Source organism: Asterias rubens, chromosome 14 (genome assembly GCF_902459465.1).
Source record: "Asterias rubens chromosome 14, eAstRub1.3, whole genome shotgun sequence".
In the NCBI taxonomy this organism is placed as follows: Eukaryota; Metazoa; Echinodermata; class Asteroidea; order Forcipulatida; family Asteriidae; genus Asterias; species Asterias rubens.
In genome coordinates, this window is record NC_047075.1 from 252,285 (window position 1) to 271,555 (window position 19,271).

At 37.4% G+C, this 19,271-nt stretch overlaps 2 protein-coding genes across 2 annotated transcripts; both read right to left on the reverse strand.

Moving 5' to 3' along the window:
* Positions 1 to 1,987: 1,987 nt before the first annotated feature.
* LOC117299605 (cysteine-rich and transmembrane domain-containing protein 1-like) lies at positions 1,988 to 5,820 on the reverse strand. Its single transcript, XM_033783154.1, has 5 exons — positions 5,535 to 5,820; positions 4,208 to 4,293; positions 3,921 to 4,070; positions 3,435 to 3,572; positions 1,988 to 2,997 (listed from the first exon to the last, which is right to left on the reverse strand). Exons 1-5 carry the CDS (start codon positions 5,545 to 5,547, stop codon positions 2,827 to 2,829), a joined length of 558 nt encoding a protein of 185 aa, XP_033639045.1. The 5' UTR covers positions 5,548 to 5,820; the 3' UTR covers positions 1,988 to 2,826.
* Positions 5,821 to 10,439: 4,619 nt separating this feature from the next.
* Positions 10,440 to 18,328, reverse strand: LOC117299492 (cell death-inducing p53-target protein 1 homolog). Its single transcript, XM_033783035.1, has 4 exons — positions 18,171 to 18,328; positions 12,566 to 12,867; positions 11,815 to 11,949; positions 10,440 to 10,716 (listed from the first exon to the last, which is right to left on the reverse strand). The coding sequence occupies exons 1-4, from the start codon at positions 18,184 to 18,186 to the stop codon at positions 10,519 to 10,521; spliced, it is 651 nt and encodes a 216-aa protein (XP_033638926.1). The 5' UTR covers positions 18,187 to 18,328; the 3' UTR covers positions 10,440 to 10,518.
* Positions 18,329 to 19,271: the final 943 nt, after the last annotated feature.

Genomic DNA, 19,271 nt, shown 5'->3' on the forward strand with positions numbered 1-19,271 from the left:
TTACTATACTTTTGGCAATAATAATGAAACCTTTGTGTCTCTTGCCAATTTGACATATTTTTTATTTTATTTTTTTTTGCTGGTTAAGTTTATTTTTTGACTGGTGGGACGGTGGGGGTATTTTAAATTTTTACTCATTCTGCGTCATTGCTTTTTATTATCTTTCTGTAATTGTCTAATGTTCTTAATGTCTATAGATTTATTGTAAATAATTTTAGATTATAATAACGGCCAGGGATATATATTTGAATTGAAGGCCTTCGGGCTAAAGCTTTTTTTTGTAAACCTGTTTTTATTCCAGGCATATGTCCCTGGCTTTTGTTTTGTTGGATTGTGTTTGTATTTTGTATGTGTTTTTATGCCGAATAAATAAATAAAAATAAAATAAAAAAACATACAGCGCCAACAAACAAACAATTAACAACCAAACAAAATAGTATACAAAATACCCTAAAACAAAAACAAAACAACAATAACAATCAAGCTGTGAACGTGCTATCCACCCTCCCCACCCCAGTTCCCACCCATAGTGAATTTGAGCTCAGTTTCATTCACCACGTATTAAATATCAATTTCTCGGTCCGCATATTTTGCGGTTGTACTTCTCGGACACCGTTGTATTTTAGCCAAATAATTCTTCCACAAGCTGGCCAGTATTGAGCCAGGAGTTTATAAGTCAAGGCCTGATACGCACTGTTATAATGCTGAATCAGCATTGAGGCTTAACTTCAATTCATTATTGATTTAAGGTCAACTGGTGGTTCTGATATCATAAAAGCTGCTGTTGAGTTGGTCTTATACAACCATCAATGTGTGTTTAACACCCATAGTCAATATGTGTGATTTGAACCCTTAAAAGTAAGAAGAAGTGGTTATAAGCGTCTTCGGTTACAGCATAATGGCCATTGACGTCACTAGGTTCTTTTCAGGACTCGGGAGTCTCGGGAACACTCGTGAGTACTGGTGGGTACTCGGTACTCAGTTTTTAGTCTGGACTCCAAACGATGTTCGAAAAATACTCTTGTGGGAGGGGTTTCAAAAATAAGCTAGACAAAACAACCAGTCAAAAAGGAAAAGAAACGTGTGATATGAAATAAAATGTTAAAAACTTAGTACAAAAACAACAACAAAATAATCTAACTAAATAAAACCATGCAAAAAATAGTTAATGGCCTGACGTTTCGACCCTAGCAGAGTCTTTCTCAAAGGCTAAAAACCATACATCATTACTGTACGTAATTGATAGCTTAAGCATTTTTGTACTCGATTTGTTTAGAAAGAGTTTATTAAAATAAAAATCATTCTGTCAGCCAATACGCTGTATTAGAAGATTTGTACAAGTTTAAAATACATTGCATTATTATAGTAAAAAGAGAAAAAAACAAATCACCATCACACCAAGAAGTTAAGAAAATTTTGTCAAAAGCATCGGAACAGAACAAAAATGTGCCAGACCCTATACTTAGCGCACATTATAGAGAACAGTTATTAACCTTGTAAGTCTGCTGCCACCTATAACCGTCTCTGAAGTCTCCCATTGACATAGCTTGACCATCTGACGTCACACTTCGAGGCTCGTGGACGAATAAAAACAGGAGCCCATTCTCCCATTGACCATTCGCGAAAACAGCCAAGACTCCCAGACTGCCCCTTTAAAGTAAGGGAACGTGGTTAAAGCGATCTTTGGCTATGGTAAATGACGTCACGTTCTACCTTGACTCGGTCTCTAGAGAACTCGGGAACACTCGGGAGTACTTGAGTACTCGGGAACACTCGGGAGTACTTGAGTACTCGGGAATACTCGGGAGTACCTGAGTACTCGGGAGTACTTGAGTACTCGGGAATACTCGGGAGTACTTGAGTACTCGGGAACACTCGGGAGTACCTTACTCGGGGGGTATATCTCGGTACTCGGATTTGAGTCTGGACTCCAAACGATGTAGGAGGAGGGGTTTCAAGATAAGAAATAAAGCAACAAAACTATGGGTAAAAAAAATGAAAACTGTGTTTATTTTATGACCGTTATTAATAATGATACCAGCTCTTCTACAACACAATATGTCCAAAATGACCATTGTGCTTCACACACAAACAAAAAACAACAATCGTTATAGAAACGAAAGTTGTTGCATGGATGAAATGTTAAAAATAATTGTAAAAAGTAATAACTATAATAAAACAATACCTTACTACTGTACAATGAAAAGTAAGCAATTAACATTTAAAGGTAAAAAAAAGGACACAAATAACCCACTACTAACACACCAAGAAGTTTATACAAAAGCAGCGGAACAAAAAATAGAATTGCGGGTTTTAATTGTTTTATTTAAATACTGCTTTCACCATTCCTTTTGTTCTCATCACTCAATTTATCTTTTTAATGAAACTATGATTAAAATATAGTTTATATATTTAACGTAAGGCATTGTCTTTGACTTTTTATTTGGTGATGAGTTATAACTAAATAAAAATAAAAACATTAAAAACGTTCCACCACTTATGTCACGTGGCATGCCAATCTCTCTAGTAAAACGACAAATGACGTTTATGAATCTGATTAAAATTAAATTTAATTACAAAACCAGCATGATTATCGTTATTCGAATACATAAAACAAAAACTTGTTTTATTGGCTAAGTCCAAAAGGCACACACAATTAATCGTCTGCGTCAGAACTAAAAGGTGAGTAGTGCAATTTGCTTATTTTGGAGCTTCTGGTACCAGGTTTTATTGATCAAGAGTGGTATTCAAAAGACTTGTCAGACTAGCCAAACATTCATTTGTTGATTTCGATCTCCTTTTCAAACTTTTATGCATTTTTCAAATCTAGTAGCTATAGAGATATGAAAAGAACAACAAATAGTAGACAATTAGGAAACCAGTGATGCAGACGTACGTGAGAATGCCGCACACCAGCGCTATAGTGGCCCATTTCTTTGCTTCTTTGGAGTTGCGAACAGCGCCCTCATTGTCACCAGCGTGCCAGCGATTCTTTGTCTGATGAAGAAATAAAAGAGAGAATACAAAATAAACGGATTGTTTTCTAAGCATGATTTCCTAAAAGGGCAGACCAAAGAGCTCATTTTTAAAGACACTGGACACCTTTGGTAATGGTCAAAGATTAGTATTACCATTTGAAGTGTAGTTTGTGTTAAATTTAAACTATTATAATCGAAACTTATAATTCTCAGGTAGTTAGTTTTCAAGTTTTTTACTAGAAAAATATTGGTAGAAACCATATATGCTGATTATTCAAAAAATGAGCAAACTATAACAAATATTATTTACCTTTTTTCAAAATTAAAGCACCATTGTCATTCTGACGTACCTTCACCCACATTGCAAAAGTACTACACAATATTAGCTAAACATTTTCATAAATCTGTATCTGACAGGCTCATTGTCAGCGCTTGAGGGAATAGACAGCAACTCACCTCGGATGCCTTCATGATTGCTACAATGCCGCATGGAAGACAGCAACAGAAAGTCACAAAGATAGCGAATATCAAGTAATCGTTCGGCATAGGTCCCGTGGGTTGACGGACGATGACGGTCGATCCTGGAGGTTGTGCCTGTAACAACAAACAATCATGTCAATCATCTACTTTTGACGTCATTGATGCCCCTAGGAATCAGCATGGTCGCAATTGAAACTAGTACTCGATTTCACACATAGGAAGTTGATCTTAAAATGTCTGTATCAAACTTTTTAATGGTCGACTTTGAGACGAAAGGTGGCACAGACCATGGAGGCACAGACTCGGCAGATAACCATTGGTGCACAACCAAGAAATGGTTAACCTTGTAAGTCTGCTGCCACCTAGCGTTTCAAAAGTGCCTCATTGCTGGTCAGTTCATTTGCATTCATATCCTAAGATGGACCATACCATTCATTATAATACATAGGAGCATAAGCTTACCGTGTAGACCCCTACTGGTTGCACGCCTGGGGGGTATGCTGCTTGCACGCCTGGAGGGTAGGCTTGTTGCTGGCCTTGTGGATATGGCTGCTGGCCTTGTGGATATGGCTGCTGGCCTTGTGGATATGGCTGCTGCGGGTACTGCTGAGGCTGAAACATAAAAATAGAAAATAATATTAGAAGGGTGGAAAACATTAGTGGATACATATAAATGACGTTGAGACTACAACACAGGAATATTATAATAGTTGACTGAACGGATTTCAAAACGGGCAATGTGCACATACCTGGGTAGGGGGAATGTACGCTGGTGGTTGGTCGATTGTGCCAGGTTCGTAAAAACCGGGACCTGACTGATCATACGCTGGTGGTTCTGTATTAAAAAGTAGAGAGGACATTTTGTGTGACAACACAAGTAGGAATTTGTGCAAAAATACAAAACATGGTATAGTTTTATAAGTTTTGTAATAAGATATCATCTGTGGACACTATTGATTGGTAATTGTCAAAGACTATAGTCTTCACAGTTGGTTTATCTCAACATAATTTATGCAAAAAATAACAAACCTGTGAAAATTTGAGCTCAGTCGGTCGTCGAAGTTGCGAGACAGTAATAATAAAAAGAAAAAACACTCTTGCCATACGAAGTTGTGTGCTTTCTGATGCTTGATTTCGAGATCTCAAATTCTAAGCTTGAGGTCTCAAAATCAAATTCGTGGAAAATTACTTCTTTCTCGAAAACTACTTCACTTCAGAGTGAGCTGTTTCTTACAGTGTTTTATGCTATCAACCTCTCCCCATTACTCGTAATCAAGAAAGGTTTATGATGATAATTATTTTGAGTGATTACCAATAGTGTCCACTGCCTTTTATAAGCTTACTTATTATAGCTTTAAATATCTATGATGCGTCATCATGTGGAGGAAGTATAACAGTTCATATTCCTGAGAAAGACTATAGTAGGAAGTTAACGGTTGCGGGTTTAACCTTTAGCCCGGACGCAGTCAGTATCCGTCGCCCATATGACTAAGAGTTTATACCTCACGTAGCTACAATAATGCAATGTGGTGAAAACGGGTGAATAATAAACAATTAAACATTATTATTTAAGTCAAAAACATTTAAGATCAGGTTAAAAATATAAATAAGCAGTAAATAGAATATGGGGCTATTTTGACGAGCAGAATTTCTTGTAAAAACAGCCAGAAAGAGAAATAGACAAAACAAACAGAAAAACAAGCAAACAAATGACAAACTAACATAACAAAATACAGCTACTCTGACACAAGACTAATCAGAGGAAATACAACGAGTTCATAAGAATTAGCGAAAAGATGGCAGCATAGTTCAAGCTGAAGCGATAAATAATAAATGGGATAACTTTCCGTATGGCGCCACCACTTTTTCACTCATTTTTACAAAAAGGGATAGCTCATTGATTAGATAGGCCTACTTTACTATTTCATATTGAATGAAAAAGTGATGGCGCCATAATAAATGTAACAAGGATTGAGACTAAAATTAATATCATTGAATGGCTATGAATCATTATGCTTTATACAATATTTTAACCAGTTTTTATACTACAAGGGCAATAAGCACTGTGTACAGTACCTTGTTTCTCCATGGTCAAACTGCCGCAGTAGACAGCACCAGTTCCAAAATGTAGCACTGACTAGTCAGACTTCAACCACCTCTATAACAGTTCCAGATTCCCTTCTGAAGCGCGGATAATCCACGTTGTTTTCAGTTCAATAATAAACACTTTTATTCTGGAATTTTAGGCTCTAAGTATTTGCTGTGATGTGTCGTTCTACAGGGGGAGGAAGTCTTTTTGTGACGCACTAGTATTTCGGCTTCACCATAACACACGTCATTCCGTGTGAATGAGCCCAAATTGCAACCTTAGACATAATTAACATAACAATAACCTTTGTACTCATCGTTCAATTGTGTCAACATACTAGGAATTTAAACTTGCCATAGTCGATTCAGGTCTTTTCGATTCTCGGAGTGGAGAAGTCATGAATTGAAAGTCCGCTCCAATGCAAGACTGATTCAAATCTTTCTCATGTCAGACATAATCGATTTAATCATCCTCTTAATTATCATTCATAAAGTCACCGTTGCAGCGCCCGATGTTATCTATATGAACCGTTGTAAACATCAACTTATTATTTATAAATAATACATTTTAGCACTCCCATACTTGTTTATTGTCTTGCGTGTGTGCTTCAGCCGCCTACATTAATGTAGAGAATGAGTGAAAATGGCGGTTTATAAAGCTTGACCGTTGCTACAGCGCATGTCGCATCATCACGTCTGACTGTTGACGTCACAGTCATAAATATGCAAATCACGTCATCAAGTATTAACAAAAACAGACAAAATCACAAATTAAAGAAGCACAACAATAACCAAACAACAGGGTGTCTTTTGAATAACTCTCCCGTTCAATAATGATTCATTTATTACAAATATTTTTTCCAACAATGGTATGGTATGGTATAGATATAACGGTATCGGGCATGCAGTGGAGTTTTAAGCAAGACCTCTTTCATTGACCGCCATAAAATGAAACGTGCAAGCTGAAGAGCCCAAGCTGAAAGACTATCATTGGCTGAAAGTTGAACGCAGCGCGTAAAAGCGTGCACCTCTTTTCCATTGTTTGTCATCAACGATGGCGTTTAATGACGTCATGTGCAATCTATCCATTGACGGTTAAGTGTGGCTAATGCTGGTATATTCAACCGTTCAGTGATCCAATCACATACAATTTTAGACATTGACATTGACAGATTGCCAAAATGATTGAAACATGGCCAATGACGTCACTAGGTTCTACCTGTACTCTGTCTCAAGAGAACTCGGGAGTACTCGGGAGTACCCGGGAGTACTCGGTACTCAATCAACATAACAATAAAACCTTTCTAATTATTCAATTGCGTCATCATACCGGGAATTTAAAGTTGCCACAGTCGCCTCGGGTCTTTTGATCGAGTGCGGTATTCACGTTTTTGTAAGTCCTGCTCCAATGCAAGACTGATGCAAGTCTTCCACTTAAATTGACCGTTGATACATTTAGTCACCATGCTGCAGCGCCCGATGTTGTCTATAGGAGGCATATTATTCTTATAAAGTTGTAGTTGTACAACGCACGATAACAAACAACTAATTTAGTTATAAATAATACATTTAGATGACGTCATGTGAAGTGGTCTATACTACCGGACCCCAATGTTGTTATTACTTTGGGAAGTTGTTGTCTCAAAAAGAACGAATTAAAATGCATCTACATCTGGTTGTGCAATGTTGGTCTTAAATTAAATAAATGAATGGCTACAATAAGCTAAGAAACTTGTGCTGCTTATAGACTGCTGTTGGTTCGAATCCCATCTTTGCAGTAAATGGAACTTTCGTCATTCAGACATAAAACTTTGACTATTTTTCGACTGTCACTATTCATAATAAAGAATTAACAATAAGGAGATTTTTTTGAAACACTTCTAGTTTATTGAGTGATAAATAATGGTACGGCAAATAATACTGATTACAAACGACCAATTATTCTTGGACAGAAATTTCTCATTCCTCAGATATGTGTAGCCAACTGTTGCTGGAGAGCTCAATAAATAATCTGAAGGCTCAATTCCCGGCAGACTGATATTTTAAAAGTCAGTCCAACAACCGCGAACAACCAACAACATTAGAACTGAAAGGATCATATTGCCATCTTCTTGAATACACTTTTGGGTTTCAGGAAAAAACAAATTAGTCAAAGACCGTCAACTGACGATTTGATGACATTCAGCCCTTCTCCCAAGTGTCTATTATCATAAATTATATAATAAACAAAAATAAAAATACTCAAACAGAAAATGGTTATTTACAGAATATACCTCAAATCACTTCCAATGCATTTACAAATACAACGCCATTGTTGTGTGATACAATACACGGCACACTACAGTGGGCGAAAGACAATGTTTTAAACACACACTACATCGAGATCAAGTTAACTGCATCCAACAAATGCCCCCTCCCCCTGACATCCACATCCTAGCCCCACCCCTCTTTAGATTCATCTTCTATGTTTGGCATGGTCTATTCATTATCATGATGCCACCATCTTGGTCATGTGCCCCTTGTATTCAATAACAGTAATGAATGCTAACGTTCATTGTACAAAAAGGAACCAGACTATTTAATGTCTCATTCCAGCCTCGGTTTGGTTACACTCATTTTGAATGGGAGAAAATCAAGATGGCTATCCCATGATAGAGCTATATAGATCTCATTTTAAGACATTGATCCATCATTTTGGAATAGAAGTGAATGAAAAAAAAAAAAAAACGTTCACAGAGCGATAAACTCCAAACAGGAATTTTGTTTTATTTATTTCTCGTCATGACATTTCAGACAGAAATATTTCAAGGGATGTTTTGTACTATCATCTTCATTGATCGTGTAAGTTTTATGTAAAATAATGATCTAAGACGAGTTTTTTCTCTTACCAATTCTGTAATGTCTCTTTAATTGATTGGTACATTACAATACCCTTATAACACATAAACACCTGTTCACATCTGTCCACTTCTAGATGCTCACAGCTTCATAACATAGTACATCCATTAATTACATCATTAAAAACTGCACCCAATTAAAGCACTGCTAGTGTGATTGATTATATTGTACAAAATGTACAAGTTTACAATTTTTTAAATCATGATAATACATTGTTATATGGATTTTTGAACTATAATTCAAATAATTTGTAAAATTTAGCTAGAACTCAGTAACAATCCATTAAATAAACTAAGATTTATAGTTTAATACATATTTGACTTAAAATTTTTTAGCCTCAGCTTGAACTAACTAGCCTCAGTATTATCAATGTTGCTGTCAATCGGTGCTAATGATGAACCATCAATAGGTACTTACCATAACAAAATGGTATGAAAAAAGCACACAAGCCAAATAGTCTGTTTGGAATACACTTACGCTAAGCTTGGATTTAGGCAGCTGAGTTTTAAACCAATTTTTCCGTCTCATACTGAGAGTAAACACAGATGAATGGAACACAAATTGCCAATATTTGATTCAATACACAGGAACAGTCAATTTCTATAAATCTGTCATATTAACCAATCATTACAAAAACGCTGTAATTTGATCACTAATTATTATTATTATCTTAGCATGCCAAAATCTACAGCTACAAAAGAAGAAGCATCCCATTATTCACATTACGGTTTAAAACATCTGTACAGAAAGAAAAATCATAAAAACATATGACAAATGCTCTAACGGTATGCGTGAAACAACAACATAAAACAAAATAAAATAAACTAAAAATTTAAAAGTTTTATTTCAAAGTAGATTTCAGCCTTAAAAACTTATTAAACTCTCCTTCACCAATATTGGACTCTTGGTGGCAGCAGACACCCCTCCATAACCATTTTTGCAAATACCCATTGCGCAAACATAACTTGATCACTAGCTAGACCAGCATGCACCATAATCGACTAGTATTCATGATACAGTGTACTACCATGTGTCTGCTCCACCTAGAGTTAAAGATTGATGAAGGATTGTTGTACAAAATGATTTGCATAAATAACAAAACGGTCCTAAAGTGGTTTTTGTAGCATGTAGCTTGCATGCTGATATTAGTGAGTGCAGTATAGAGCATTAGAGATGTCCCTATTGTTAAATACATCTTAATTGCACATGGACAAAATAAAATATTTACAGAGTAGTTCCAAGAAAGAGAATGAAAGAAAAACACATCCAATGTTGAATCGCACGAGTTTACAACTTGCTGTGTTACGACAACATTCATTGAACTTCAGAATAAGTGAAGCCCTTTATGACACCAGTATACAGAGCTGTCAACATTTTGCACCATGCAATCAGAAAGATTTTCAAATTTGTTCTTCAGAACAAAGAAAGATTGGTTAATTTTCAGGGAACTTTCAGCAGAATCAGGTAGTAGTTCTGCCGTGTTTAGGTTTGTTCACTTTGTACTTGCTACATTTCAAGGAGAACCTCGGAGTAGAGGCATGGAGGTAAATAAACCTACTGGAAATATCAAAATGAGTGATGGATTTGTTCTTATAAATAATGTTACATTTATAACTAATTGATTTTTTTTTTTAGGAAATAAAAGAATAATGTCTTGCACTCATATGGCATAATGCATATAAACTGATGCAAATTTCAACTAATACATATTCATATGTAAATTTGTTTGAATAATCGAAACAAACCTATAATACTGGGAATGTAGGGACGGGTTAAAATATGTATTTTTGGACGAAGGACGTTCTGTTTGGGTGATAATTGTAGATTACTTGTTCTGAAACTTTCATTTGTCTCACCACCAGTGTAACAAAGACCTACAGTAGAACTAGCCTTAAGTTTTTAATATTAACTCCTCTAAGTTAGGACTAGCCTTAGTAAAGAGTCGTAGGACTAGTTCTAAGTTAGGACTAGCCTTAAGTTGTTTAATAACTCCTAAAGAGTCCTGAGGACTTTAGTTTTTAATAACTCCTAAAGAGTCGTAGGACTAGTCATAAGTTAGGACTAGCCTTAAGAATCAAACGTAATCAAACGTAAAGTCGTCTGTAATATCGGAGACAGCGTTCGCAAAGACAACAAACCAGATGATCATGATAATAACTGTGAAAATATAAATCATGAGTCCAGATACCAGACCAGCAACGTTCCAATTCTTGGCTGATTTTGAGGCTCTAGCGGCTGCGTTGAAGTCTCGGACTGCGACCAAACTCCGGACCTGACAAAAGAGAGGAAAAATGAAGACAACAATAAGAAGAGCTAGTTTCTATGTCATGCATTTTACAATAACTTATCAATGCGCTTAACATAAGTGCCCTGGTACTCTTGCTCAGCTCCCTGGAGAGCATAAATAATGATAAAGCACCTTACAAAGACGCCAAAAAGCCTCAAATTAAAAGTAGGCCTACAAAGCTACAAAGAATTTAACTATACAAGTAAAGAAGTTAATTGAAAGAAAACACACATGATAACAAAAAAAAAGGATGTGTACAGCCCATGGCTGCCATAATGCTCCAAAGGCCTTTTCATGCACAATATCAACCTCTACCCTCGCATGTACCCATTTATACCCCTTGGTGAATAGAAGCAATTACAGTAAAGTATCTTGCTCAAGGACACAAGTGACATGACCTGGATTCGAACTAACACTCCGATGACTTAACAATATCAACCTGCACACTCGCAGGACCCATTTATACTCCTGTGTGAAGAGAAGCAATTATAGTGGAGTATCTTGCTTAATGACACAGAGTGGTTCGACTTAGAAACAAGTAGAAATAACAGTGGTCCACTTAAGGACACAAGTGACTAGACCGGGATGCAAATCCACACTCAGCTGCACCGGAGCTCCAGTCAGCCACAACACACCACGCCACACCAAGCCACTCATTGACCACAGTGAGGACGCTGTTACCCACAAAGGTTATTCTAGGCTGTTAGTGCAATCAGCCATTTGCGTGTTAGATTTGAATATTGTCTGGTACAATGACGTGCTTGATCCCTAGTTACCACTTGAATTTGAATTCCTCAGACTATCGAGACAGTTGCTATGTTACATGATTAGGGGTAAGCTTACAAGTGCTTTGGTAACGTAAGAGACGGTGAACACCCCTACAAATTCTGAATGGATGTGTATGGAACAATGGTACCAGGGTTTACTCCAGGTTGCTATAGAAAAGCTTTCTCCGAACCATTAGACATAGCATCGGTCTCTACAGTCTGAGGAATTAAAATAAGCGGTCGATATGCCTAAGCAAGGCATCGTACCCGACATTATTCAAATCTAACTCGCTTATTCTGAATGGTGTTTACTTACGTCCATGGATTTGATGAGAGCAATAATCCCAAATGGCAGACAACACAATAACATGACGAATATTGAGAAGCACAGGTAGTCATTGGGCTCTACTTGGGTTGTTCGGACCATCGCTGTGTGCTGTGGAGCACCAGTCTGTCAAATCAAATGAGAAAATAGAATTAGCTGTTGAAAACTGCTAAGCTACCAAAAGGAGAAGGACTAATGGTATAAATGCAATGCAGTTATGGCCTGGACCCATTTTCATAGAGCTGCTTTAAATAGGCAGACAGTTTTGCTTACCAATTTACTGCTAAGCAGAAATGAGCAGGATACCAGTCAAAAATTATACATATACGACAAGATGTTTTAGCTGGTAACCTTAGTCTAGTAAGCATAATCTGTTTGTGCTTAGCTACTTTTTGTGCTTAAGCAGCTCTATGAAATTGGGCCAGTGAGTTTTTAACCAACAAAGGCTACTACTGTTGCTACTTGTAGATGCTACGGACATTACACTTTAATGATGTGGAAATCTAAGCTCATCTAATCTAAGTACAAAATGTTGCTAAGCACAACAAGATTATACTTTATACTTGAATAAGGATACCAGCCAATGTCACATGTGAAATTTCTGACTGGTATCCTGCTCATTTTTGCTTAGCAGAAAAATAGTTTTCTGAATAATCAACCTTATAAAATTTGGCCCTGGCCTAAGTAGGTAATCAACAGCTAGGAACACTGGGTGCAAGACTAAGACAATGAGTAACTTTACCTTAATAGTAACTTGTCCTTGTGGTGTATACACAGCTTGGGGGACGTAGGTCTGAGTAGCGTACCCCTGAGGTTGCTGCTGAGGGTGTCCTTGAGGTTGCTGCTGAGGGTATCCTCGAGGTTGCTGTTGAGGGTAGCCCTGCTGGGGTGTATAACCCTGATGCCCATATCCCTGCTGTGGAGGGTAGCCTTGATCCTGTTGGGCATAGGCTTGAGGGGCGTACCCTGGAGGTTGTGGGTAGCCCTGTGGGTTGACATCTTGGGCGTAGGGGGCAGTGGGTTGTTCTGGTGGGTACGCTGGGTCTGTAAGGAAGTGGAATTGATACTACTATTATATATTTCTAGTAATGAAACCAATGATATCTCTTCAGTAAACTTCATCACTGTAGCTCGCAAGCCTGAGGAAACATGTAAACAAGGGTTGCTATGTGAAACAATAACAATATCAAAGTCTCATATAGCGCACGTATCTACCAAACAAGGTACTCAAGGTGCTGAGTATATATACAAACTTTCTTCAGATAACTTCCTACAAAAGAGCTAAAAAACATGGACTATGGCTCCCACTCCCACCACCCCACTGGAAAGCAATTAGCTCCTTCCCCATGAAACAAATCATGCCTTGAGCAGGCCTTTAAATCCCCCACGGCACCAAAAGCAATTGCAAGGTACACTCCTCATCTAGACTCCCGCCCTTACCAGAGATAAACTGAGTATGATTCTTCAAAGCGAAGTTCAAGGCCTCCCCAAGCTGTGAATGTACTTGATTGTAGCATGGAGGCAGGCCATGATTGTAGCATGGAGACAGGCCATGATGGTAGGGAATGTAATTTATTCACGAAAACTACTCAGATCTTTCATGTACTTCAATTTAGCCTTGACAGTGTGACACAGCACATCCCATGCATTTTATGTGTGGGTAGTGTATTGTAAAACCCATGGAGTGATGGATGTCAGTGATACATGCAATGATGTTCGTCAACCATGGAGGTATGACTTCATGATCAAACCAAACCAGACCACATTGCATAGCTTTATAACCGGAATATTGATGCACATCTTTGTATAAAACAGAGCTTTCTAATAAAATCAAACACCAATTTTCATTGTGACTAAAATATGACCAGCATGATTTAAAGCCATTGGACACTTTCGTTAAACAGTATTGTCCAAGGCCCACACTTTGTGTATCACAACTTAATATAAAATAACAAACCTGTGAAAATTTAGGCTTAATCGGTCATCGGAGTCAGGAGAAAATAACAGGAAAACCCACCCTTGATTCCGCACGTTTCGCTGTGTCATGACATGTGTTTACATGGTGACATGACAATTGTTTCAATGTTTTCTCAAAAAGTAAAGCATTTCATGGAATAATATTTCAAGAGAAGTCTTTCACCACTACCTTCTGTAAACCCTGTATGTAAGTTATTTGTAAACTTGTGAACTTTTATTTTTTGTTTCTGTTCCGAAAGTGTAGGCCTATAATAGCTTTAAAGGGTATATTCTTGATAAAATTTACTTATTGTACTCCCCAAAATAATGAGCATATTAGTAAAGAGCACTGGAGAGCTGTTCTTCCTCCATGATAGTATAAAGCATTGGAAGAAATTTTCCTGTTAAGTAATGAAGTTTAAGAGAAGAGGCATTCCCCCCCCCCAACATTTGAATCTGAGAAAGGCTTTGAGCATGAAGCCTAGCATCTGAAAGCAAAAAATTATATGCAACAAGTAAAGGGTGCTTTTCCCATCGTTAATTTCTTACAACTTCAATAACTATGAGCAGAAATGTTCACATTGTTGCTATTTTATGCAAGTGTTGGGTTTTGGGATACACCATGTGATATTGATGGTCTTCAATATTGTCTTCGACAATCACCCAAAGGATATCCATAATCCTGCCTTTTTGTTTCCTATACAAAAACACTTGACACATGAAACATTCTCTTAAAGGAACACGTTGCCTTGGATCGGACGAGTTGGTCTATAAAAAACGTTTGGAACTGTTTTTTTATAAAAATTTTTATGCATATGGTTGGAAAGATGTTTTAAAAGTAGAATACAATGATCCACACAAATATGCCTCAAAATTGCGTGGTTTTCCTTTTACTGTGCGAACTAACATGGTCGGCCATTTATGGGAGTCAAAAATTTGACTCCCATAAATGGCCGACCGTGTTTGTCGACGAGGTAAAAGGAAAACCGTGCAATTTTGAGGCATGTTTGTGTGGATCATTATATTCTACTTTTACAACATCTTTCTACCCATATGCATTTTATAACAAACGGTTACAAATGCTTTTCAAAGACCAACTCGACCGATCCAAGGCAACGTGTTCCTTTAATAACAACATTACAAGCGATCCTCTGACAGTATCCACTTCAATTCCAAACACTTCCTCCCAGTCTCACTAAACCAACCCCCACACTCACATGTGGAAAACAACATGCTGAAATTTTGGAAATCAACAAAATTGAATTTTAGCTGCTGCAAATTGTTGAGAATTGCAAGAAAATAATTTTAAGGCCTGACGTTGGACCGTAGCAGAGTCTTTCTCCAATAAATGCTCCAGAAGTTCTTTAAAACATTAAAAAATAAATAAATAAACTAAACTAAAATAAATTATTTGTGTTAAATGTAGGTAGACAAATTCATGTGTATACTCTGTTAATGATGAACCACTCTTTAAAAGCCCCCCAAAAAAGAACAAAACAAATTTTGCAGCATTTTATTTTAAACTCTCTGCGACTTATTTTTGCACAAATTACTGCTAATGCGAGCCCTAATTGTTATTATAAAACATTGATAAATTGACAGATAAATTTGTTACGGCTACATATCCGACCTTTACAATAGAGTAGTTGATGCGCATATCTTTTAAATCTGATTTTGCTCTTTAGGCATACGTACGGTACGATATAGCCAGCAATCTTCTCTTTATTTATGATGCATTCCCTTCACATAACAAAATAGCTCATGACAGCAGGCACAATCCTTCACACGGAACATTCCATTACGCTTAGAGAGGGGTTATTAGTGTTCATCCGGAGGGGACAAGCCTTTCTCAGGAAGTGAATGCGTGTGATGTGTAGTGAAGTGTAGAATGTAAAGCCAGTAGCAATGGCCCACTAGGTGTTGTTTGTACAAGATAGCCTCTAATGGCTGCGTGATACACAGGTTTTTATCAATTAACAACACTGGCCATGTAGAAATATAATCATGGGACTTGTCTTAAAAACATCAATAAATTATCAGGGGGAAATTGTGAAACTAACCATCAGTTTATGTTGAGTTATGTACCAATATTTTGTAATAAAACAGCATTGGCCACTTAACAAAATAATTATGGGCCATCAAAACTGGCGATTAATTAATTAATTGATTAATCATATTACCAACATGTTTATCAAGTAAAAGGCTACTTAAACAATATTCAATGGGAATGGGTCATGTCAAGTTGTACCAATATTTTAACAAATTATTGAAAACAATTAACAATGTGTCAGACCTGTCAAGACAGGCAATTAAAAAAATTAATCATGGGTTAGGTCCTATGTCACATATATTTGATCTATTAATAATGTTGGTCACTTAAACAAATAATAATGGATCAAGTGAAGGCATGAATTTGTTATCAAACATAATTGTTTTTCAATTCTTACACTTTCTGTAAAGCATTTTTCAAGTCAATTTCTTTGCGTACATTTTGACTCCCAATATGGCAGACAGTATTGGCACATGAACTGCGTGCGCTGCGTGAGTGTGCATCGAGTGTGTTACATAAAATGTATCACTTGCTATTAAAAACTCAAACATAAAACACTGTCAAAACAAAATTTTGAAAATGATTTGGTGTTGAAAAAAGACAATTTACTAGAGCAGAATTTGACCAACTGAGCTATCTAACCCTATGATAGCGGTCTCCCTATTTTGACACTATCTTTGTACTTGGGTGCCGTCAGAAGCCATTTATCATAAACTGCTGTGTAGCAAGGGATCACACCCAAGTTTATACAACCTGGGAAGTGGCAGCCAGGGGATCACCTCAAGAGGATGCGACGAAATTAATGATTTAGCATTGATGTAATTGCTCCAAGGTCAGAGAATTTTGTCAGTACTTTGTTTAGGGGTGCCAGTCAGAAGCCATAACTGCTGCATAACCAGGGATCACACCCAAGTTTACTATACAACGTGTGAAGCAGTAGCCAGGGGATCAACTCAAGGGGATGCGACTAAATTAACGATTTAGCATTGATGTAATTGCTCCAAGGCCAAAGCGTTTGCTCAATGTTCAATAGCCATCGTTGACATGATGAAGCGATTCCGTCTTGACCAACCGCCATGAGTGACCAGGATGACCAATAAACAAGTGACCTCCAGAGAGCATGAGTTTTGCAAGAATCTTGACTTCCGGGCACCTCGAATAGTAGCTTGACAGCATTAGCTGCTATGATTGTAAGCCTCGATCCTCCCGATGGCAGATCGAGGGTTTTAATCATCGCACACCTAACTAAGTACCACTGACTACAGCATGTATTGTGGCAAGTGATTTATAACAGAACTTGTATCTTAGATTCTTGTCATGCCTGGGATTTCATCTTTGAGAGGGCACAGGCATTTTCATTTTGCAAAGGGCACTTTCCTGAAAAAAATCTAAAAGTCTGTAGAAAGGTTATAATTTCAAAGGGGCACCAAGGCCAAGACCAGGGCAACAGAGGCCATGGTCTCCATGAAATTCCAGGGCTGCCTTGGGATGTTTTATCCATTAAGTCAGTATAGTTTGACTTCTTAACAGTAACTTGATGTTGAATTTGCAATGTATTAAGTTTTGTCAATCTTGTAACTTTATTGACCTTAATTGACTTTATTTGACCTTAATTTCTGCTTCATATTCTTTTCACCATAAAAAATAAAGACTTAAATTTAAAGCAATACATTGACTTGCATTTTCCTACTGGAGCCTAGCCCCACTTGTGTGGCCAAGGATAGCTGAATCATAGCCACACAAGTGGGGCTAACTCAAGCCCACAGCCATGCCAGCCAAGGAAAAAAGGGGTAATATTTCTGTTTAAATAAAAACAAAATGAGTAGGCTAGCTAGGCCTACACAACATGAACACTCACTGCCCTCACTTCATGTATAGCCCCACTTGTGTGGCCAGGCCAAGACTAGCCTTACCTTGGCCACACAAGTGGGGCTAACTTCAGTACAGAACACTGGCTCATTGGCTGAGATTTGAGAACACCACAGACAGTCTAGTAAATCAAGAAGATGAAGAAGACAGAGCCTAGTGTATGTGTGAACTCCAAATTGTCATAAGCAACTAATAGTTCAAAATCAAATTGAACCAGCAAGTCACACTGCTCTGCTGCTCCTCTGCCCATACCCAATGCTTACCCATCCCAATTCTCACAGAAGGCATCTGTCAATCATTGTCAAGTGTTACTGTCAGTCACTGCTGATCCAAAATCCATCGTAGACTAGTATTTATTAGTAAGTAGTAGTAGATCCTACATTTTAAATGATTTATATCAGTTGTAAAACTAAAGTGGCGATAATGACACAAAGAACACATAATAACCAATAATACATGAGCATTTACATACCTTTATATTCACTCATACTGCATGAAGTCACCACAACTCAGAGAATTCTTGAAGATCGACCAAGTCAGTACCACTCGTTTACCCGTTCTTCAAGATGCTGTGTTGTTTTCTATTTTATTTACGCCCAATTGTGCTCTTTTGTATATTCCCAGGGCGTTGCTGTGTGTGAGAAAAATAACGGAGCCCAAGGCTTTGGCGATTGGGCGATTCATAAACATCGCCAAGAGAGGGCGCCCCAACAGGCAAAGACGGGTACGGGTGTGCGCATCACACATAGTAACCAACATGCTGATGCTAAAATTAATTTAAAACAAATACTTTTTACAAATTTAAAAGTCTCTGAGCCTCTGTGAAACAAATCAGATTATTTTTCCAACAACTAAACTTCATTTTTATTTTCACAATTTAGTAGGTAAGCCGTAAAAACACCGCCATAAACTAAACCCAACCCAAACGACTAGAACTCCAGACTTCATCAAATTGACCCTACAGCTTTTAGAAAAATTGGGCCATTTTAAAGGGATGGTACACGTTTGGTAATTACTAAAAACAAATATTAATTTAAAAACTGACTTGGTATACTGATAGTAGAACACATTGTGGGAAACGGCTCCCTCTGAAGTAGCATACATTTTTTGAAATAGGTAATTTCTCAATAAAATAATAAAAGACTTCTAGCTAGAAGTAGCTAGAAGTCTTTTATTCCTATCTGAAAGCACACAAATTATTTTGTCCAATAAGGGTGTTTTTCTTTCATCATTTTCTCGCAACTTCGATGACCAATTGAGCCCAAAAATGTTCACAGGCTTGTTATTTATGCTTATGATGGGATACACCAAGTGAGAACACAGGTCTTTGACAATTACCAATAGTGTACAGTGCCTTTAGAGGGCCAGGTCACCCCAACATGAAGTCAACAACCCTAATTGCACAATACTAGAACATTTTTTTTTCAACAACCCGTACAACCAAATCTCGGCTCCACACGTGAAGTTCTCTCTCAGGTGCACGGCGGAAAGTTGAAACCGCCACACCGGATTGACACGCTTATGAATGCAATAGAAAGTAAAATAGCTGTTTACAACTTGAGGACATGGATTT

Coding starts and splice junctions, on each gene's coding strand:
- LOC117299492 (XM_033783035.1), bottom strand. Junction 11,950..12,565: donor AAGGACAAGTTACTATTAAG/GTAAAGTTACTC, acceptor TTGATTTGACAG/ACTGGTGCTCCACAGCACAC. Junction 10,717..11,814: donor CTCTCATCAAATCCATGGAC/GTAAGTAAACAC, acceptor CTCTTTTGTCAG/GTCCGGAGTTTGGTCGCAGT.
- LOC117299605 (XM_033783154.1), bottom strand. Junction 4,071..4,207: donor CGTACATTCCCCCTACCCAG/GTATGTGCACAT, acceptor TTTATGTTTCAG/CCTCAGCAGTACCCGCAGCA. Junction 3,573..3,920: donor AACCAGTAGGGGTCTACACG/GTAAGCTTATGC, acceptor TTGTTGTTACAG/GCACAACCTCCAGGATCGAC.